A 23,318-nucleotide genomic window follows, 5' to 3' on the forward strand; every position below is an offset into this window, starting at 1 on the left:
GAACTTTACCGGCAACTTGATCTACCAGATCTGCAAATTTCAATAAGAAATGTTAACCGGTCTCCTAAAAATTAAAAATTTTATCGGGGGAGATGTGGCGACATTCAAAAGTCTATACGGCTTTTTTTCTTTAGCATGACAGCGCTCTCCCCATAGACAGGTTACATCTTAATGTTGGGATTTTAGCGCGGCAACTCCAGCTCGGAGACCTCTCACTTTCGGTCGTGCGAGGGGATTTTTTGCTATGAGGAAGGAAGTTCCCTAAAGAAAAACGCCGTAAATCATCCGAATATTGCCAACTTTCCTCCGATAGTATTTTTTTTCTCGAATTTTTTTCTTTCTTTTAAAGCTGCAAGCTTAATTTGGAAATCACCACCGAGTACGTGAAGTTTGACATCTAGCATTGGTCGTTCAACCTGCAAAATCCGATTTCTACAGGGTCCATAAATTGATTCCTGCATGCGTTTACACATACCAGCGCCGTACTAAATCATCGGGATCCAAACGCGCACGGTGCACCACATCAAGACTTGTCCTCATTTTCAGTGGGTGATATAATGTTCAACTTCAAACAATGTACGGCAGTAATGAATGAATTCGTTGATAAACATTGTGATTAAACCACGCAATGGTTGATTCACCCGCCTGTGTTTACTAGAGTAACTCCATGCGTGCAGTGTGCCGAACATGACCCTCTTTGTTTTACTCTGTAGTTTGTCTTTAGTTTTTGCTGCTGATGATATGGTGAGAGTTAGAATACACAAATAAAATTGCTAAACCGCAGAGAAAAAGGTGTGCATCTCTACTACAAAAATTTTCCAAATTACTTTTGCCCTCCATGGAAACATACTGAATATTCTGAAATTCGTAGTTGACTTCAGTATGTAGCTCATATAAGTGTCAGGTCCAGTAATTATCAACGGAGCTTTTTCATGCGAAACTTCATTATTTATTTCTTTCCCTGACATTTATGCATAAAAAATTGTAGCTGCTCTTATTTAATAACAACGAAACGGTTTGGAAATTGGTAGTTTTTCCCCCTCTTTTTTCATGCAATGAAAAGTCGTGCGATATTACGTCTGATGAAATCAACGCGAAATTTGAATTTTTTCGTCCTTAGAGTAATGTAAATGCTACTGCCTGCATTTGACTCGAAATGAAATCCTTCGGGAACTTAGGGGAGCGTAATATATGAGGTGCATCTTCGATGTCGTGTCGTATTCAGCGATGACTGCATTGGTCCATCATTTAAACCTGTAGAAAAGGATTGGTATCGTTGTACGTTCGCAACGAACACATTAGGGATCGATTATTAACCATGGCTTCAAATGGGAAAACCCCGATTATTCGCGCTTCTCAGGGTGGTCCTGTGTGACTCAGATTCTGAGTCAATATGCTCCTAACTGTTTTGTTTGATTAAACTGTTAACTTAGCGGTTAACTCAAAGATGAGAAAACTGTAGCTTTTTCTCTCTTTCTCACTCTTTCGTAGGAAAAGGGGTTAGATTTTTCTCCTTTTTGTTCAATTTTTTCGTATAGATTCTGACGGACATTTTTTTCCCCTCGTATTTTTTGAGTTTTAGCAGGTTACAACAAATATGCCCGATGAGAAGAGTTTGGATGAGTTACTTACAGAATACAAGGTTTTAGAGAAATGGCGACAAAAACATCTGTTAGAGGCTCGAAAAAACCCGAAAGTGTTGGAACATCGAAGCGCGGTAGAATTTTTGGACGGACTAGAAGAACTCCATTTTACATTCAAGAAACGGCGCGAGTACTTTGAGACAGTTCTCAGGATGATTCGTGTCAATGGAAATTCGTTAAATCCTTCAGAATCGATAACAAAGGTTAGTAGGTATGTATACAGTTTTATTTAGAGAATCAGTAATTGGGTATGCGACCCCATGACGAGTATTCAGTTTAGTTTGGTCCGTTTAGTCGGGCGATGGAGGAAAAGAAGATTCTTAGCTTTACTCCAAACTGGAAAGACATTCCCAGCAAAACTGAGACCCACTTGTGTAACCGAGGGAGCAATGAATTATGATACTCTCAAGAAAGAAATTGGACCGCGTTAGCGCAGAAAGGAACCAAGCCGCATCAGCTATATCCGAATTTAATCAGGCAGTTTAATGATTTACACGAAAACGGTTGTGCGGATTTTTGCGCAAATTTCAGTGAATTTTCTGCATAGCACGAAGCAAATTTCTTAAAATACTGGAATCTGCAAAAACGTTCACTTGTAAAAAATTAAATTGCCCACATGAAATTTGCAATAGCTGATGTGGTTTGGTTCCTATCTGGTAAACGAGGTCCAATTATGCAATCAAGTTCGTTCGAATTTATTTCAGAAGTTGTAATTAGGAAAATGCTTATCACTTTTAGAACTCTACCTCCATCTTATTTCTTTGACTTGATCCAAAGGTAGGGGTGAACAGGCTACCATGAAAGCCTTAACACTCATTATTCAAACAGAGAACCTCATACTTTTTTGTGATAAAGTAATTGCAATGACAAATACTTTGTCTATATGAGGACTATCGATGTTACCACTCCTTCCGCTCAGATGAGTGCACATGAATCTAATTATTACCCTCTGTAAAATAGCCGATGAGTTTTGTGGGAACTGACTTCTTTTTCTCATTTCAGATCTTGAAATGTGTCAAAGATTTAGAGATCACGTGGAAAAAACACGAGAATCGTCTACTGGGCAAGGGATGCCAGGGAGCGGTCATGGCAACAAAAGAACCGCTCCTCGATGAGCCTATAATTGAAAAATTGGTCCCAGCAATCGCTTCTGCTGCCCTTCGATATTACCAGATGATTCCTTTATTTAATGCAGAAGTCAAAGCTTCACCTTTAGCTGAATTGATAATCACCATCGAAACACCCTCAACATTGACACCAAACTCTACCGTCGGGAATACTCCTTAAAAAAATACAGATAAACAAAATGAGGGGCCGCTCATAAAATACGTAATTTTAATTTTGATTTTTCAATTCCGTTTCCCTCCTCCTCAAAGCGCTTTCGTGACGTTGGTCTCTATCCTTTAACATGTAAAACAAAATTGCGTATAATGCTCTCCTCACCCCCTTCTCCCGTCCTATACAACGTTATGTATTTTATGAGCTGCTCCGAAATAAAAATAGATTATTATCGTATTAATGAAATAATTAGGTAAGAGCTGAATGATTATTACACTTAAAATTAAAAATATCGTTTGTTTCTTTTATCAATAAATCTGAAATTGAATCCCAAAGTTGATGACAGTATAATGTGTTTTCTTAAACTATCATTTCAAAGCTAGAATTAGGTATTTTCTGTCAATTTTTAAACATAAGCAACTCTGTACCGGCCCTTATCTTTGGCCCAGGCTCTAATCCGTATTCATAAAATGAAGATTTAGTTTAAATATTCGGGGCTGGATTTTGGCCTCGTTTTTAGCTCATGTTTTGTAAGTAAAATTGGACTGCATTTTGCAATTTGGAACTAAAAATTCTGGCCCGGTTTAAAAACAACGGATGTGCCCAGGGCCGGATTAAGGGGGTGGTCACATGGGCCGTGGCTCATGGCGGCAAATCTAGGGGGCGGCAAATTTTGCAATTTTTTTAAATGTAGGTGTGTAAAAAAAAATCGGATTTAGAAAAAAAAATTACAAACGAGATAAGGCGACAAAATCTCTCATTTCCTGAGAGTATAGTAATTTCTAATTTTATCGTCTTTCAGTGATACAAGAGACAGCACCTTTAATTCGTCGAGCTAAGAGAGAAACCAAACATACAAGTTGGCCTGGAACGGCGCGACTTCGGGAGAAATGATGACGAGGACTTGAGATGAAAAGGAGAAGCCCTCGGCGCGGTGCGATCGGCGTGTAACACATATTAGCGCCTACAAGACTGCACGAATACTTCACGCATTGCATCAAACACAGTGCGTTCATTGCGGACAGCGTGAAACGGATAACGCCTACAAGAATGCATGAACACTTCACGCATTGCGCGCCAAACACAGTGCGGTCAGCGTGAAACGCATAGCGCCTACAAGACTGCGTGAATACTTCACGCATTGCGCCAAAAACGGTGCGGTCGGCGCGGAGGCGGAAGTTATCATTATACCAAATTTTGCGTTTGTTCTTTCATAATTTTTTCGTTCATTTCTTTTGAATGGAAGGCCTTGTCCATTAGAGATAGGTTTACGAAACTTGACTTTCGCGCAAAGTTCCGTGACCTTTTGCTGGTAGTGTTGACGGGGCTTTCCCAAAAAATGTGTTCAACACGAGTAAACGCGTCTTATGCACTCCTCCCCCGCTTGCACGTTCACTATGGACTGCATTTTGCAATTTGGACCTATAAATTCCGGCCCGGTTTAAAAACAACGTATGTGCCATTAGTTTCCCTATGCACATACGTGTTTTTTCAGAAAAGACAGAATTTATAGGTCCAAATTGCAAATGCAGTTCACTTGATAGTTTTTATTGATGTTTCAAAACGAATGAGAAGGGGGCGGCAAAATACAGGCGGCCCATGGGCGGCAAGTAGGAAAATCCGGCCCTACATGCGCCATTAGTATCCCTTTGCACATAAATGTTTTTTCAGATGAGCCAAAATTTATAGTTCCAAATTGCAAAATGCATACTTTATATTATTGCACCCACAACGACGTCATGAAACTCACGTTCAAAATGACCGTGAAATTCGAACTTCGTCGGATTCTCTCATGGTACCTCTCAGAAAGCACTTGGAAAACAATCGTTTGATCTGCGCACAGGTACCTCCAAAATCAATCAAGCTTATACATACCATCTCCGGGGCACGGCATCGATGGACAGTCGGACACACCTCTGTAAGTCTCGTATTCAAACGGTCTGAGAAAGGTGGTAACCACGGCCAACGTCTCTAACACAATCGATCTCGAAGCTACCTCGAAACATCGAAGATCGATACATACCCCATCAAAGCTACAACAACTATCGAGAGAATGAAAATTGAATCGTATCGCCGCACAATGACAGAGCGACATATGGCCGATACGATCATTTCCATCGCTCAGATTTGATTCTATTCTAATTCCCGGCCGACTTTTCCCTCATTCGATTAAGCCCCGATCTGTTTAATAGTGATAACACGCTCCGCGATTGTTGCGGTCGGGATGACTGCACTTTTAATATCCGCCCGGCTCGCTCGATGGAGTGGGTTTGCCGCTGGACAAATGCTCTCGAAATAAATAACCCATTGTAGTTACTTTTGTAATGGGAGAAAGTTATTTTCGGTCGACACTTGAGTTTCTTGGCTTTTCGGGTCCGAGTTATGTCCGTTAGCGCTCTCTGATGTTCGGAATTGGATCGTGGACCTCAGATCGATGGTAATTGTGTCGAGGGGTTATGAACATGTACCGGGCATACCACCCCACAAAATTACACTTCAAACTTGTGTCATGAAGGTATTTATTATGTCAATGAACACTCGTCGGGTGCATTTGGTTTTTAATATAGCTATTTATGCGTGTGCTTGTATATGTACGGCGAGAAGCTACTGTGGGCTGCGTTTGATGCTTTATTTTAAGTGGAGAAGGAAGTCAATGTAAAAAAGTCATAAATCCCAGTTTTGAGATTGAAAGCAAGAATCCAAGTTTTGAAGTTTATTCACTTTGAAATGTATTCTCTTCACTTTTAAATAAAATGACTTTTCACCATCCTGTACGTACTTTTCTACTCTTCGGCTAAGGTCCCCTCTCCTGTGACCATTTTTTTAAAATAAGTGCTTATTAAAATAACTGAACTTGCAGGCAAATTCTTCAGTCTGAAGGCAAATAATTTAAATTGTAAAAAATGATTGATGTTGGAAAATTTTTGGGTCAGGAGCAGAAGCAGGGAATTACGATTCGTGAATCACTCCTATAGTTGGGCATTGTCTCATTTTATCAACCTCTCTGTAATTAAAGTTCATGTAGTTCTGATTCTTTATGACTCTCACGAGAGTAGGCTATCTAGCGTTGTACCCTGCACTATTGATCATCATCACGGCCCCAATATTGTTACATTATTCTTTCAGTCCTAATTTTATTTAAAAATATTTGAATCTCTTTATTCGTGTTTAGGCAAGTATGAGCAACTTGTTACTTAACTAGGGGGTACGCCCGATGTCCGCCTCGCGGTCCAACCCTCCAAAACGCTTCGCGCACCAGCATTTTGCGTTACGCGTTCCTCTTGTGATTTCATATTTTAGAGTATGATCAGCTGTGGTGGTGCAATTATGGTTATCTCAACAAGAAACTTCGCAAATCCTTCAAAACCAGTATACAATAAACACAACTTTTAGCCAGGTATGCGACCGAAGTTATTCATCACTTGGCGTTTATTTTGACTCCTCGGAGGCACCCGTGTTTTTGGCCGAGCATGGAACCCACAGAGTCATCAATCACCGTTAATCAGCCTGATAAGCGCATCACGGCAGATTAGTCTCCGTTGTTTCATCGCCGTCATCGCGGATGGAGCCGCGAGCAACGAGACACCGAACAGCGCAATGCCGAAGTGGGACACCGGGTCAGGAATCGGAGAGCTTCCGCGTCGAACTTTCGGCTGAAGTTTTACAGCCCCCGGCCAAGGCCGCCACCAAGGGGGACGCGGACGCGGGAGTCCTGGATCCGTGGTGTCATCATTACTCACCGGGCCCCGGGGATGGGGGAAGATGGGGGTAAGGGGAGGGGGGCGATGCATTTGTCGGGCTCACGAGGCGTAAAATCTGTTCGATGAAGTCGGTCGTGGCCGCGGCCTTTGTTCGATGATTTAGACAACTACTGGAGAAGCACAACATGGAGAGCGCGACGCGTCTATCTTCCATGGGTTGCCGGATCGTTAAGGGCTTATTTCAGGGGGACCTGGGGGAGGAGTGCCACCCTCAAGGATTTAACATATACTCAGCGATGGAGGAAACAAACGGATTCGTCAAAATAATAAAATATATGCACTCTTAGGCGTTAAAAATGAGCTCATGCCCAATTTGAGTAATTATATTTTTTGAACATTTTCAATCATGTTGATCCTAAAGGATCAAAATACCATAGGAATTCTTATAGCCACTAAAGAAGGCTACAGAAAATCATATATACATATTTCTTTTTCATCAATTAAAATGAGAATAATCCATACAGGATGTGCAAACATATCAAAATCATGAGTTGAATAACGCTGACTCCGCCAGATTAAATATTGCGGAGCGGCGCGGGCGACGCACTGGCGCGTACAAACCTAACAGGGATACTTCACGCATTGCGCAACGCGTGAAGTATCCCTGTTAGGTTTGTAGGCGCCAATGCGCGTTTCGCACTGGCTGCCCGCCTGCCGCGCCGCAGCGTGCCACGGCGCTTGAAGCAACTATTTCACACCAGAGGTATTGCACAGTATCATACGAAACTGAAGGCGCTCTAATATATTAGTAATGGCAGGCATCCATCAAAAGTACGGAGCTTTTCTCGCAAAATAAATCAAGATACTACGGCCCAAAAAGAGAGCAGTATTCAAAAAACTCACTAAGTCCTAGCATCCGTAATTAGTAACGCTTAGCATACACTTTATTGCCTGGCTGTTGCTTAGTCGCCATCGGCTATAAAAGGCTATAAGAAATTGTGTAGCCGACTATAGAAGCTATTGGAAATCTTACAGCCGGCTGTAGGTCTAGGGTATTTTGGAACACAGATTCTACTGCCAATTTTTACCAGGGCCTCCATAGACATTTTCATCGCCTTTTGGGCAAGCTGAAGGTTATACGGGATGTATTTTACCGTTTTTCCAAAAGAAATAAAAAAAAATGTATTAGTTTAGGAAAATAAAAATAAATACATAACTATAAATTTCATTATTGAAAGCCCACTATATACTCATTCCTATCTGATGATCGCGCGTATTGCGTATCCGCAAAATTGAAGGCGCTTCGACCTATCAAGCAACGCGCGCGCACCGTGCCAACTTGCGAACGTCACAGGGTGCGGAATCTGGGTGAAACAGCAGAGAGGCTTCGTTCATCATTTCGAAAGGATGTTATCGCTTTAGTTGGTTATACACTCTCAACTTTTTTATCTATAAGGATGTAAAAAAAGGGTCTATTGAATTTCACTTCAAGTAAGCGGAAGGCAGTATTACGTGCTATGTTCCTTGAGATGACGTTTTAGACTTAAAGCGAAATAATTGTTAAGTTTAGAAATCGGCAGAAAAGGGTAAAGCTTAACTCAAGACAGCAGTAAGTACAGCTTTTTACGGAATGATGTGGATTTTCTGCTATTTTTCCTGAGATGACGTCAAGTTTTGCGCATCTTCTCAAACTCTCGTTTTTCATGAAGAGGACGAGATTTGCTGTTCAAAACAGTTCATTCAATTCAAATTAGGTGAATTTCGAATGAAACTAGATTTTAAAAATACGGACATTGCCGCTCTCCGATGAAATTGTAGGTCCCAGTCCTGAGGTCGTTTTTACCGCGTGATTTTGTGATAACGTTGCAACGGTGGCAAATGCCTCGTGTTCGATAATTAGCGCGTCGTAGCTCGCGGCAGAGTCAAAGACGATTGAGCTTGGGGTTGGTGGCGGGGGGCGGGGAGGGAGAGGGGGGAGGGGAGGGGGGCAAAAGATACAGTTACTGTCTCCAGCAGCAGGAGCTGTTGAGGAGTCCCCGAGTTGCGCCGGGACCTGAAATTTCATTCCGACAGACAATGGAAGACCGGGAGAAATGATATTATTTTATTTTTCAGCGCCACTGACTCACTGCACTGCTGAGGGCGAATCGCAGCTAGGCTTCATTAGTCGGCTGAGGCGGTATCACGTAATCGAAGCGACTCTTATCCGTCGCGCCGCGCCCCGCGCCCCATGTCGCACAATGGAAAAATAAAGGTCCAGACTCCCGACTCATATCGAGAGCCGACCGAGTTGAACCTTTTCATGACGATGATGCTGGGCCGCGGTGCGGAGAAAGTGAGAAAGCGGTTAATGTGCGAAAGCCCCATCGCAATTTTGCGATTGGAATCTATGACGGACTCAGGGAGTGACTGAAGAGTGGGCTAATAGCATTAATTGGACTACATTTGGACGTGTTTATGCTGAAAGGAGCTATGTGTATATGACGCCTTATATGTAACAATGGCGGAGGTAAAAAATTGCCTTTCCGAAACACGCCTAAAAAACTGTTTTGGTCGCACAAAAATCTAATATGTTCGGCTCTGACATAATGTACGGATCTCGAAAATGACATCTCGAGAATTTTCTCAAAATTTTCTCGATGCCAAAACAGTTTTCTGAACTTGTCTCGAAAAGGTAATTTTTCACATCCGCCATTGTTACATGTAAGTCCTCATATAGGGTTTGGGGAACATAGTTCCTTTTAGCATAAATACGTTAATTTTGCAAGAAGGAACTAACCATTTCTACCACGGAACGGGCCTGTGGCAAACTTCAGCTAGAGGAAAAAGAAGAGTTGTTTCGCATAGAAAATGACTCAAAAATCAGGATGAGTGAAATTTTGAAGGAAATTAGATTCTTGGAATAAAAGGGCGAAACTTTAACTTTGTACATTACCTTGTTTAATTGGACGTATTTCTATCAAACGGAACTAAGCGCCATAGGGGAGGAAGGGAGACGGGGGCTTGGATTGGCGGGTGCTGCGGAACGCGATGCTCGTTCCGCCCCATACTCGCAATGCTTTTCCATGGCGCTTAGTTCCGTTTGACAGAACGCGCTATACGGGATTCTAATATCCTCAAAAGGCACTCAATTTGGCGCTCAGTTCTGTTTAACAGAAATACGTCCAATTCGGACTGGGACGAAATGTATTAGACCTGGAGAAAAAGAAGGAGAGATTATGTAGGAGAAGATGACCCGAACAACGGATGCTAAGGCTGCTCCAGTTTCCACGGAGACGTCAATAACCAAAAAGAAGACACACTTTACAATGTGTGCGTCGAGAAAGTCTGAAGTAAACTCTTAACTTCACAATCGGCGTGAGAAATATGCGTTTTCCTAAGCTGCCCGCTTCAGAAACGATGCTACTGCCCAGATGAGGGGTCGTTCCATCCAAGCCCTCCGCACTAGGATGTTACACAATAGTTAACATGGTTAACGCTTCCGCGCACAAATGAGGAAGCACCCTGGTCTTTATCAAAGCGAGGAAAATGTAAACATAAACAAGCCAGTTGATAAAATTCCGTCTCGTCACCAGGGCCGGATTAAGGGGGTGGTGGCCACATGGGCCGCGGCCCATGGCGGCAAAATGTAGGGGGCGACAAATTTTGCAATATTTTTGAATGTAGGTATCAAAAAAAAAAAAAAAAAAAAAAAAAAATCGGATTCAGAAAATAAATTACAAACGAGAAAAGAAGACAAAATCTCTCATTTCCTCAGAGTAAAAGTATAGTAATTTCTAATTTTGTCGTCTCTCGATGATACAAGAGACAACACCTTCAATTAGTCGAGTTAAGAGAGGAACCAAACACGCAAATTGACCTGGAACGGAGCGGCGCGGCGGTCAGCATGAAACGCATAGCGCCTACAAGACTGCATGAATACTTCACGCATTGCGCCAAACACTATGGTCAGCAGCGGTCGGCGTGAAACGCATAGCGCCTACAAGACTGCATGAATACTTCACGCATTGCGCCAACACAGTGCGGTCGGCGCGGCGGTGGAGGTTAAAATTTTTAACCACATTTATGTTTGTTCTTTCATAATTTTTCGTTCGTTTTTTATAAATGGAAGGCCTTGTCCAAACAGGGATGGGTTTACGGAACTGAACTTTTGTTAGTGTTGACAGGGCTTTCACAAAAAGTGTACCCAACACGAGTAAACGCGTCTCATACACCCCTCCCCCACCGGCACGTTCACTTGATGGTTTTTATAGATCGTAATCGACGGATCACACGGGTGAGATTATATTGATATCGATTGGTTCAATATGTAACCACAGCCTCAAAAGTCAATTTAGAAATCTAAGGTAACGGGTCTTATGTGATTGAATGTTTACTCTCTGGCAATGAAATGTGAAATTGTTAGGAATTTCCTCATTTTCAGCTTTTCCAAATTAAATCCTAAAATTTTTGTTTGAGGTTATGTTCTATTGTTTTGAACCAAACCATACATCGAACCACTGTAGAATACGATCTATTGATGTTTCAAAACCAATAGGGCGCGGAAAAATACGGGCGGCCCATGGGCGGCAAGTAGGTAAATCCGGCCCTGCTCGTCACATGTGTTTTGGCGGGTTGGCGCCGGCCATGTTGAGAATTATGTGGCATCCTGGTGCGGAAAGGTTGGATGGAACGACTTTCTTTTACAAAATGTTCCCTTGTGCTACGTAGTATGGTTTTTGAACTGAGAAGCTAAAAAAACGGATATTTCTTACGCTAATTGTGAAGTGAAGTGTATTTCAGACTGTCCCTACTCACTCATCCTGATTTTTTAGTTATTTTCTACAAGATATAACTCTCCTTTTTCCTCTTAGCTGAAGCTTGCTGCGGGCCCATAGACGAGTATCGAAGGTACCGAAGTTAAGAGGCGTTTTTTGATATGAAAAGAGAGCGCATGTACAATGTTCGATTTTTTAGAGAGATAGACTCTGAGATGAGTTTTTCACAAGGTGAAGAATGCCTGGCTTTTTAAAAAAATGTCGCTGTGTCCTCCATGCCCGGTCTGGTACTCTCGCCCCTTGAATTATCAACCTTTTTCACGGCAACCTCTGAAAAATTAGTCCTATAAATTTCAGAGTGGTTGACTATTGTGCGGCAAACTCATGTAGACGTGGTGAACCCAAAATCGATGATTGACGACCTAATATTGACACCGATACACAAAGGCGCAAGCACAGATTGAATTCACCCCCGTATTCAAAACAAAACAAGAAACAGTGTCGGAAAAATAATGGAGAAACAAATCCTCCCTAGAGCTCGGACTCCTTGCCCTTTCTTCACAACCCCTTTGAAGTTTTGTCACTGCGCTAAGAAACTGGCCCGCGGCGCGCGGGTCCGAAGGTGGAATTAATTTCGACCGTGAGGGTGGCGGGCAATCTACATCCCCCATTGTGGCCGCCCGGAATCACAATACGAAGCTCATTGTAAACATGACTTTTTTAATACCACCTACGGAGTGCGGATTGTTTTGGTCTCGGCTCTGAGAATAAAACCACAGACGGAAAGTAAGTCCTAATATCATTGGAGTGACCTTTTAATTTTGTGAGGTGTGGTATTGTTTTCGACGATTGGGTCCCTTTGAGATGCCGCCCATTTTTTTGTTGGCTAACCTGTGAACTTGAAGGATACATATTGTGATGATCTTTTGTGGAGGTTTAAGAAAGAAAGAAAGTGTTCTTGTTTCTCGGCGAGTCCTAAGTTTTATGGGTACGGAGCCAGAGGATCTTAGCGTGTGCTGGGATATAAGAGGTCTCTAGACGTAAAAACAGCTAAAAGTTCCTTTTAAATTTGGAAATTATGAAATTTACGTTGAGAATCAAGATTTTTTTCATGCATAATAGTTATTTACAAAAGTAAAAGTTTTATTTCACGTTGAATTTTACAAGGTTCACACATCATGGGGAGTAAAATCAAACACCAAGTCAAAACTGCGAAGTATAGAACCTCGACAAAACCTACGATGGTGTGCAGGAAGTTGCGATTTTCGGCCCGAAAAAGAAGACATTTATTATTCTGTAATAAGGGGTGATATAAGGATAGTAATATAAAATTTTCTGCGTAAAGCTTTCCGAGTGCCAAAAATAGTGCTCATAAGCAGACAAAAACTTTCAAACTGTATAATACGCTTATTGTGTATTCCATACTTTTCCTAAGCCTTAAACCTGGGCAAAAATTTTGACCTTTGTCATTAAATTTTTGGCAAACATGTTACTTTAAGATTATTTTGTTGTGTAATGGCTTAATTTTATTCCTAAGAGAAAGAAAAGATCTCTTCCTCCAAAAATCCGAGACTTTTTAGACACCAGAAGGAAATAAAATCCCACTATTTCATAGCATGAGATTGTAGGCAAATAGTGACATAAAGTGGAAAGCCGTGGAAACTTCAAATCGGAAACTATGATTGTTAAAGTGGGAAGTGAAATAAAATAAAATGAAGAAGATTGTGAAGAGAAGAATGCTGATTTTTCTGAATTTTATATTCAAAAAGGTACCGAGAGCAAAAATGGAATAATACACACTGGCGAGTCCTCTTTCAATGTGACGTGGAAAGTGAAGGTTCATGAATAACAAAATAATATCTACGCTGTGGTGCGTCACTTTATTGCGTAAAATTCCCTAACAATGTAATAAGGAGCAGATAAAAAACGAGGGAGAGAAGTGCTCCTTCAAAAGGAGCCGAAAAAAGCAACCGGGCAGTTAAGCCGCCTGAAAGTTACATTTGGATGGGTTCATCAAAACATCGCTCGACTTTCGATAATTGCCGAGGTCCAGGGAAAATATTTTGTTTGACACAGCCAGCAGCTCTTTGATTTATTCTAGAGATTTTGGTTATTTTCAACAACTTTGAAGCGGAAAGGGAAGGGCTAGCGCAGCTCAAAATATCTTTGACACATTCAACAATCGTAATTAATTCGACAACTATTCATGCCTCCTTTGTCACTCTTTTCCACCGCGTGGTTTCAAAATTTCTAGGCGCATTTAAACTTGCCGAGCTGGTGTTGCCAGTGGTTCGTTAAAAAGTACATTAATTTGATGACACACAAACGAGGACCTCTCTCAGCCTGACTAATCCAGATAATTTATTGACTCAAAAATAAAGACACACATTTCTAAATACAGATCAAGTATAAAACAATTTTGCTCGACAAAATAAATGAACCCAAATTCTTGTTGTTTGTAATTGAAAAGGAAAAGTTGGTTTTATAATGATAAAATATAATCATGAGCTATTAGCTGATTTAGCTGTATATGTATTAAAGTATATGCATGCGTCGGTGGAATTGCCAGCCTGCAGGCTGGCTAGTCGAAATTTTGGTGAATTTCTGAAGATGTGAGAAAAGATGGAGTGCCTTAAAATGTTGATCATGCAACACGCACATCCGTGGAACACGTATAGTTGCATCAAGGCGCTGAAATCAACTTACAGTTAATTTAGTCTTCGTAAAGCGGGGGAGCCTTCAATTTTTTAATTTGCAGCACTCACATCAAAATGTGGTTCAATAGCTTTCTCTTTTACTTCATTTTTTGCTTCAGTGTCAGAATTAGGTGAATATTATTTCAATTTTTCTTATTTACGAAGCTTTACGTCTTGTTTGCAAACTTTAAGATATTATCTGAAACTTTTATCAATTCAGAGTAAATGTTTCTGTGTCGATTTTATTCCAGTCAGATCTCAATCTCAAAGGTTGGCGGCTCAATTTTCTATGCATCTCTCGAAAACAATTTGGTACTTTTAAACGAGAAAATTGTCAACCGTGAGCTGAAGAATGTGCGCAACGCCAAGGGAGGAATTTGATTTAGCCCCACCGCGCCGCGCCGTGCGCCGGCTCGAAAGAATTTTCAAGTGGAAATACGTTCAACTCCAGTTCATCTCTTCGGTTTTTTTCTTTTTTTCTGGAGGTGAGAGGGGCACCACACGACTAGTTTCAGTTTTTGGTTTGTGTCATGGCTCTGGTGGAGGCAACACATGTGGGACTTGAGGGCGATTTGCTCCAGCTTCGAGAGGTCGTTGACGGATGAAGGTGCACGCATAATTGAGCGAAGAGGTGATTTGTCGCACAGCTGCATTGACGTGCCTGTTAATTTTATTTAACCTCTCAAAGGGAGCCAATTACTGAAATTGAAAGGCAGTACAATCGGTAGACTTCTGGATGATGTTTGGGGCAGTCTAAGTATTATATGTAAACTATGTAAGGGGTGGGGAGGGGGATCTGAGCTTTCATTACGATGCTGCAATCTTACTTAGTTCATAAAAATAGATAGATGTTGTCTTTCGGATGCTTCCAGGACTTTATGCCCACCTACTTTTCGTCCCTTAAATAAATGTCCACCGCAATTCATGTCCTTTAAACGTCATGTCCAGCCTTCATTAAGTCCACATGATTTAATGTCCAACCATAAATATGTCCAAAATTATCCAAATTGTGGAAATGTTATGTCGAATTTTTTTTCTTCTCATTTAAATGACAGGAACCACCTCAAATATAAATGCATACTACTACTACCTTCATTCTTAAAAACATTTCATTCCAAGTCCTCTTTAACCAGTTATTTCGTGCGCCTTCAATCTTGTAGGATACTGTGCAACGTCTCTGACGTGAAATAGTTGCTTAAAGCGTTGCGGCGCTGCAGGCAACCAGCGTGACACGCGCACTGGCGCCTACAAACCTAACGGGATACTTCACGCGGTGCGCAATTCGTGAAGTATCCCGTTAGGTTTGTAGGCGCCAGTGCGCGTGCTGCGCTGATAACATGCCGCTCCGCTCTGTGTTAGGCTCAAATATTTAAACTCGCGGAGTCAGCGTTTCTCAACTCATGATTTTGAAATGTTTGCACTCTCTGCATTGATTATTTCCTTTTAAACTGATGAAAAATAAGTATGTACTACTGGAAAATATAATGTGTTTTTTGTAAATATAATAGTGGTTCCGTGTCAAATTTAATGAATGATTTATTTTATGACGCTTGAATTTGATTTTAGTGGACCTTACATTTGTGGACTTAACTTAGTGCACGTTTAAGTAGTGAACTTAACAATAGTGTGGGCTTTAGAACTGTGGACGTAAAAATTGTGGACGAAAAGTCTGTGGACGTAAAAAAAGTGGACATAAAGTCCGTGTACCTTTCGGATGCCTTTTTTGCCAAACTTTGTGAAATGGCCGAATTTTATTATATTGCATTTTTAAATCACTGACCCCCAGAAATTAAAACACAAAACAGAGGAAGAAGAAGAGAAATTAACTTGCTTTTCCTGCAAATTTTATCTTTGCAGACAATCTTAACTTCGGAATAAAAACATGGATCCAATTTTACCTGGCTTCACCAAGCCAGGTTTTACGAAGTAACGGTGTGAAACGATTGGTTTTATGCCATGTGTTATTCCTAATTCTTTTGCTTGGCTTATTTCTACATTTAAATTTCTATTTGCTTTTTGGTATCTTTTTTTGCTGCAGGTAGGTATTTTTCGTCTGAAAATGATAGCCTTTTGAGACACGACTCAAGAAATGAACAAAGTTTTGGCTCCGTTGGAAGCAAAAAAACACAAAAAGTTGAGACGATTAGAATTATGAAATGTGATTCATCGAAACCAGTTTCGGAGAAAAATAAGACGACACGGGCACAATATTGATATGAAAATTATTCGGTCCATAATGTTCACTTGTAAAACCGGAAAACCTCTCTGCAGTGACGGCATAATGAGTCGGTGTTACTGATTGCGACCTTGAACTACCCTTCGGTCCTTCGGTTTCTCTTGAAGTCCTCAGGTCTGGACGGCTGAAATTAATATCCTCTCCAAACTTTACCGGCTGAAAAATAAGGCGGCATATTTATAAGGGAAACTTGCAGTGCAGCATCTTCAACGGGGGAGAAATGGTTGCTACGTGCATTGGTGAGGTTGCCGTGTTGTGCCTCTAAATATTTTAAAAATTTGCAACGAATTTATATGAACTCTGCTCCCAGTCAATGTCGACAATTGCAGGGTGTCTTTTTATATGTTTTGATGTTTTATCCCTCCTTTACCCATCTCAAAATTTTTGTCTCCTTTCAACAATTATTGTCCTTCCAAAAATGGGGGTCTTTGCCATCGTTGCATGGCGTTAAAGGAAGGCGAGGAGTATGGAGCGAAGCGTCACGTAACGAGTTTAAGTGAGTTTTTTTTGACCCACTGTAGAATTTTTTGGTGGTCATCTTTAGAAGTTTTAAGGAATCTCGGAAATATTCTCTGCAATTATTTCACTTTTCCTTCCTAAATAGAAACGTCAATCCGTTCAGTGAATGTAAGGTAATATTTAGATTATTTTTCATCGAAATAAGGACAGCGTTACAGTTGGTTGGGGGTGTCAAAAAACCTCAATTTTAGCGTTACGTAATTCAGGGACGGTCCCTAACTCTGGTTCGGTTCGACGGTTTCTGGCATTTCTCGTTCCAAAATGTGAATAGGGCAGAAATCTATTTTCGGTATCAACAATCTGAAATTTTCGTGTCCTATCACATTTTGTCCCTGATCAAAATTCCTAATGTGGAGTTCTCCTCACTTCGGTCTATATGACGTCACAATAATTTTCTTTATTCCCGCTCAAGACGGCAACTTCACGGCGCGCTCGATACGAGCTCAAAGTCGGGGGATTTATGGGGAGCCGAATACCACTTTTTGATTCATTTGTCGGTCGTGTCCTGCTGTTCGCACTACGGGAGTCTCTATACCTTATTATTGTTAGCATTTAAATTTTTAATTTCCCTCCCACTAACACCGCCATTGGCTCCTCTGCCTGCTGTCGCTCGGACGTCTGCGAGCAGCGGTGCTGGGCCGTCTTTACACCTGCCGTAATTAAGGAATTCCCGTGAGATGTGACATCCTCGGAACCGGAGGGTGCATTTTAATTATAATCGACGCCAAGATGAAAAACTAAAGTCCTAGTTTAGCTTACCAGGGTTTTCGGAAATAAAGGTAAATGCGGAGAAGTTGCAGGAGTATGAACTTTGATGAATTTCGTGTTTGAGTGGACACTACTGCAGTAGTACTCTCGAGAGAACTGAAGACGAGGATACTTTTGGTTCATAAATTGAACGATTATTGGAAAAGATACAACAAAATGACCTAATCTACTAAAATACATTTGTATAAATGGGCAAGGGTGCCAGATGACCTCACTAGGCAGTTAATTTTCAGGGCACTTATCTAGGGCTTTTTCTGAGGAGGTTTCAAACAAATCTCATTACAAGAAGCGTCTTGAAATTTAGGCCCAACGGCATGGTAGGCATTAAAAAACGACGGCACGGATGAAAAGTAGAGATGGCAGGGTTTGAAACCTCAGTTCCAACCAAAGCCCACGGCACGATAAAAAGGCTACGCGCTTGCGTCTTCGTGACCGTGACCCAAAAATCACCGCCGCGGAGTGTTGCGAATGCGACCCGGATTTATTGCTCGGTTAATCAGACACCGTTGAAAGGCGACTAATTCCTAATTACTAAGACACAGGCCTCTTTGTGCGGACCGGGGAGCCGGGTGGGGTTTCTGGCTACCGAAGGTTGAACCCCCCCCCCCCCCCCCCCCGGCCCCCCCTTCCATCTTTCCCGAAAAAACATCGGATAAAAAATAGAAAAAAAACATCTGGCATCCTCATGGGGGTTGAAGAATCGGAACCGCGACTAAAAAGCGTTGACGGATTCTGGAGACGTCTTTACATCAAATGGTACTATCTCCATTGTGAGCTGGGCCTTGAGGTCCATAAGGACTCGTGCATTATAGGGCGTTTGTCACAATGGGGAGAGTTCCTATGGATTTAGACATACGTCCGTTTGACGACGAGGATCAGGAAACTAATCTTTTCGCCCCGAATTTATAAATAGATGGCCCTTGAGGGACTGAACGCCGACACAGGAGTGACTTAAAAATAATAATAACTTTATTCTTATCCTTATAAGTGCCTCCTCAGTGCAGCTTACTTTTTTATCCGTGATTATTTTTAAAAGAAACCTTGTCTTTAAAGAAGTAAGCGGGTGCTTAATTAGGTACACTTATTTAAGAGTATAACTGCTAATAGTGGATGTAATAATAACCAGGGGGAAACATAGATTGTATTGGAGGGAGAGGATCTTCACCTCGGGCCGCTACGCGGCGCAACCCCCAGTGGCGATCAGTGCTCCTTAGGGCTTGCTTTGCGGGCCCCCGTAAGTTAGTTCAAAGATAGAGGGCTCATTTTCTACCCGTTGCCGCAAAAATCATGATCATAGATCTTCAGAAAGAACAATGACAAAACATGAGAACCTACATTTTTTTTCAAAATGAGAAGTTGACAACCCCATCACGTAATACTTAAAAAATGGGACGTATTTTCAAAATCTGAAGAGAGCGGACTCGTCTAGAGATATAATTTGTCGATATCCGCAAAACGGCGGAACGAACTATGACAAAAACTGAAAATTTAGGGGGTAAAAGAGCTCATAATGAAGGCACATTTAGCTTTGGGAGTGAGCTAATGAAGAATATATTTCTAAAAAATGTCACAAGTTATAAAAGAGAGCCTGTTTGCATGAACACATAAGCTCTGAATGTTTTTGACAGAGTAAGAACGACCCCATTTTGAAAATTTGATCCTCTCCAAAATTTAACGTAAACTGGAAAAAAAAAACACATTGGATCTAGAGTCCAGACTCTTGAAAACATTGACAAGAAAAAGGACTCTTGATTCAATCAGATTTAAGCTTAAATCAAAAGGAAATTCGCTCAAATTAAGAGGCTTGGTTCTTGATTTTTAAAGCTGATTGAATCAAGAGTATTTTTTCTTGTCGATATTTTTAAGAGTCTGGACTCTAGATCCAATGAGTGTTTTTTTTTCCAGAGTATCTAGTCTTGACGGACTGGATGATACCGTAAATACAGCAGAATTTGTTTTATCTGCCAAAAAACAGCAGGTACACGGTATCACTCGAGAGAGCAGTGTCACGTGCTATCTGCAATTCGTCGCTCGGCTGACATAAGAGCGTAACTACACATGGAGATGAGCTCGGAAAAGGATTGATCTGTACGGAGGACAGGGTTCATTGCAGAGTCTAGTTACGCCCTTATGTCAGCCAAGCGACGAATTGTGCGGAATAAAAACATCGGTACGTACATGGAGGATGAGTTTGGCGCAGAAGTGAAACATAAAGCCATCGCTCCGAAGACAAAAACTTGATTCATTACGAACCACTCTCAGAGCGTTAATGAAGTGAATCACAACCACGAGTTATAAATGTTATTCGCGCGAGTAGACGCAATCCCAAGCTGGGCAGACACTGCAAGTGGTGGTAAAAGGAGCAACCGCGAATCCAATCGAGAAAAACCAATAGGAGCGGATCCTCTCAGCATGTGAGAAAACGGGGAAAATGATTTAAACGGGCAGTCTGATAGGAAATTAGTCGAAAATTAGTGAGTAATGTTCGAGAAAATGCAGGGCTGAGCGCGGGGATGGGTGACCCCTACGGTTCGCGCCGGCGGGGGGTCACCCAATTAAAAGTTGTTCCTTTTCTTCAGTTGCACCTTTTTTCGCTCCTCATTTAGCGGCTGGGCTCCAGGTCGCCTTAAAGCCCTTTAACTCTCCGTTTGAAGTCTTCATCCGTGTGCAGTTTATGGCGGGAAGTCGGCTGGAAGGGTTAATAGTTTGTGTCCGTTTTAAATCTCGTCTTTGCCAGGAAAATATGCAAATAGGGTCCTGCGAGTATATGACGTATCAGACGCGGAATGGAAGGTAGACAATGCTCTTAGAAGCTGTCAAAAATGCCTAAGCACCATAAACTACGGTCATGCTAACTTTGCCTCTCGAGAGAAGAGGCTAGGGAGAAAATTTCAATTGTTTTTCGTACAGATTAGAATAGTCTTTAATCTGTAAAGTATTACAACTTGATTACCTCACAGACTTATTAACCCTGCTCGACCTCTTACGCGGATTTTTGATATTAAGGAGACAGGTTTTTTCTGCATCGTCTCACTTCAGTCTAATACATTTCTGGAAAAGTCTTAATGGCTGGACAAAATATACGCAAAATAGATTTACGCACCTAGATCTCAGCTCGTAGCGTTGCGAAATTCTCGTCCCGTTTCAATTCGTCCAAAGAAATCCAATAAATACAATTGTTTGGGAGCTTCTAACCGAGTTCAAACAATCCTAAACAAAAAATTCTGTGAAAATTTCAAACTTCAGTGATATTTGTTTTTTTTTATCAAAAATCAAAAAAATTAAAACACACAGTAGAGATTTTTAATCGCAATCGAAAAACTTATTCTTCAGTCCTTATCCTGAAGTGCAACTAACATGCGACCCTGCCATTTTTTATTCCCTTGCTCCTGTTATAGTTACGTGATTTCATATAGACAGTATCTTATCGTCCGCTTCATGAAACTTATACTACAGGACATTTCCCTCGTTCTCGTAAAATTAACTCAAAATGCCGCGCTTGAATCGTCGTTTTCACCGATCATTGAAACAATTGACTTAGTAAGATTTTACCGTATCTATAGAAAGTCAGATTTTCAGTATCAAAATTCTCCAATCAGGTACTAGAGCCAAAAATTATCGACACAAGCAAAAACTCCCCTCAATTCATTGAAATGTCAAATCACGGCAGTTTTAAAGAATTGCCGTTGAGTATGTTTTCCGTTTACAAAATAAAGTATGACAGGAAGTCTGTGACGTCGCAAGCCGAGTTATGTGATTATCGACATACACCGTCGATGTGGAACACTTCAAAAACACAGTAAATTTATTCACAAGCCTAAACCAATGCGAATAATTTTCACAGTGAATGACTCCGCCCACAATTATCAAAATTCATACGTTCTCTTTTACTCCATGGCAGAAAGGCCTAAATATTCTGTGGCTTCGAGTGTTGAGCGCTGAAAGTCAAACGCATCTGGCGGTCCGTGGAACATTTGTAGATGTGCGGAGATAAATGCGAAAACAAGGCTTATTTATGCAAATAAGAAGCCGGTTTCGGGATACGGTCCCATGGCCCGTGCCCTTACACCCACCTCCTCCTTATCCCTGCGGAGGATAATCTTCAGCCTCGTCACACCCTGTTTCCCCAAATTGTCAGCCGTCCGTTACCTCCATCACTCTGAATGTTAACGCCCTAGGTGAAAACAGTTATTTGTAAAAGGTCACCGTAGAGAGGTCATTATTATTTCAGTTCTTGTTTTGCCACGCGTTTGAGGGAAATATTGGTGATATATATTCTTAGAGGTAGAGGCGCAGTAAAATATTTTTCCTGGAGGAAGGAGACCAATACTGCCGTGCTAAGGAAGAACGTCGTAGGAGCTTTCAGACGTTGCCACGTTTTTTTTAGATAAAAACCGAATTTACTGGAAAATTTGTGAATATTTTCCCCCAAAATTTTCGAACGATTGTGTACGCAATTTAATCTATGAATGAAAAGCAGCCCGTTAACATTTAAAAATTATTGCCGTTAAAAATTATTGTTTTACCAAGAGAAATTTGGCAACTCTCGAATGCTTATACGGCGTTTTTCCTTAGCACGGCAGAATAGACACAGATTTCTCACGGAGGGGGTCCGAAGGGAAAAAATTATTGAAATCGACGTTTTTAGGGGAAACTTTCCAGTCGTAAGGGAGGGGGTGTCCTGTCCAGCGGCCCGATAATTGAAACTATGCCAGCCCGATGCAGTGTTCTGCCTTCCCCCTAAAATTTTAGGAGCGACCTGGGCCGGATAGCCCAATTTTTAGGAGCCATCTAATATGTGTTAGGAGCCAAATTAAATGTTTGCATACGGGTCATGGTAAATGAAAAGCTTGCGGGCTGCGCTGCGAACGGTGCGTATAGAGAACGCTTTATTGCTACCGCTGCTTCCCGATTGCGAGTTCAATCTGCCAAATTTGTTAGGCGCAACGATGGCCCAGCCCCCCCCCCCCTCCAATTTTTAGACGCCGAGGCCCGATTTTTAGGTGCATTTGGCGCATGGCGCCCGGGGAAGGCAGAATACTGGCCCGACAATACAAGACATAGCCCTATCTTAACCATGCAATATATCGCAATGCGATGTCTTATCGGGCTGCTGTAAACATTTAATAATCGGTCCGCTAGCCCTCTTGCTACGCCGCACAGTGGATCGAGTCAATGGGAAAGGTCGGACAAAATTTGGAAACTTTAAAAGCTTATAACTACGTTAATACAAAACTTTGAGGTTCCAAAAGTGGTTCCATTGGTTCCCTCGTGAAATTTCTAACTAGAAGCACCCCTTAATATTTAAATTGTGACTAATTAAACATCAAAATTTGTAGTTTGGGTCAACATTTTCATGTCCGACTCTCTCTCACTGATTCGATCCACTGTGCGCTGATGCTTCTTGGAGGAAACTTGTTGGAAGGGAGGCATCTCACAACCATTGAGTATCTTTCAAATAAATCTGAACCAATCTCTCCTTTCTTCATATTTTAAGAATATCTGTATGCAAGTCGCCTCCACAGCTGGGCGCTCAGCGACACTTAATTGCCATCCGGTAAATTGCATCTTGTAATTTTATTTTGAATGCCATCCACGATTTCGCTGGGATCGCTAAACGTATGCTAGGTCCCTGTTTGATGCATCGCAGAGAAAAATTTCCACGAGTCCCGCACAGAACGTCCTGTTTGTATTTTCCTCGTCGGGTTTCTTGTATATAC

At 41.5% G+C, this 23,318-nt stretch overlaps 1 protein-coding gene across 6 annotated transcripts; it reads left to right on the plus strand.

Annotated features, from left to right (window-relative positions):
* Window positions 1–590: 590 nt before the first annotated feature.
* On the plus strand, window positions 591–3,259 carry LOC140226008 (uncharacterized). 6 transcript variants are annotated; one of them, XM_072306145.1, is made up of 3 exons: window positions 591–744; window positions 1,583–1,846; window positions 2,646–3,259. In XM_072306145.1, exons 1-3 carry the CDS (start codon window positions 688–690, stop codon window positions 2,928–2,930), a joined length of 606 nt encoding a protein of 201 aa, XP_072162246.1. In that variant the 5' UTR covers window positions 591–687; the 3' UTR covers window positions 2,931–3,259. The 6 variants fall into 6 exon arrangements, with proteins under 6 accessions (XP_072162246.1, XP_072162247.1, XP_072162248.1 ...); XM_072306146.1 differs by having other exon boundaries at window positions 618–744; window positions 1,586–1,846; XM_072306147.1 differs by having other exon boundaries at window positions 633–792.
* Window positions 3,260–23,318: the final 20,059 nt, after the last annotated feature.

This window comes from Bemisia tabaci, chromosome 1 (genome assembly GCF_918797505.1).
Source record: "Bemisia tabaci chromosome 1, PGI_BMITA_v3".
Classification (NCBI taxonomy): Eukaryota; Metazoa; Arthropoda; class Insecta; order Hemiptera; family Aleyrodidae; genus Bemisia; species Bemisia tabaci.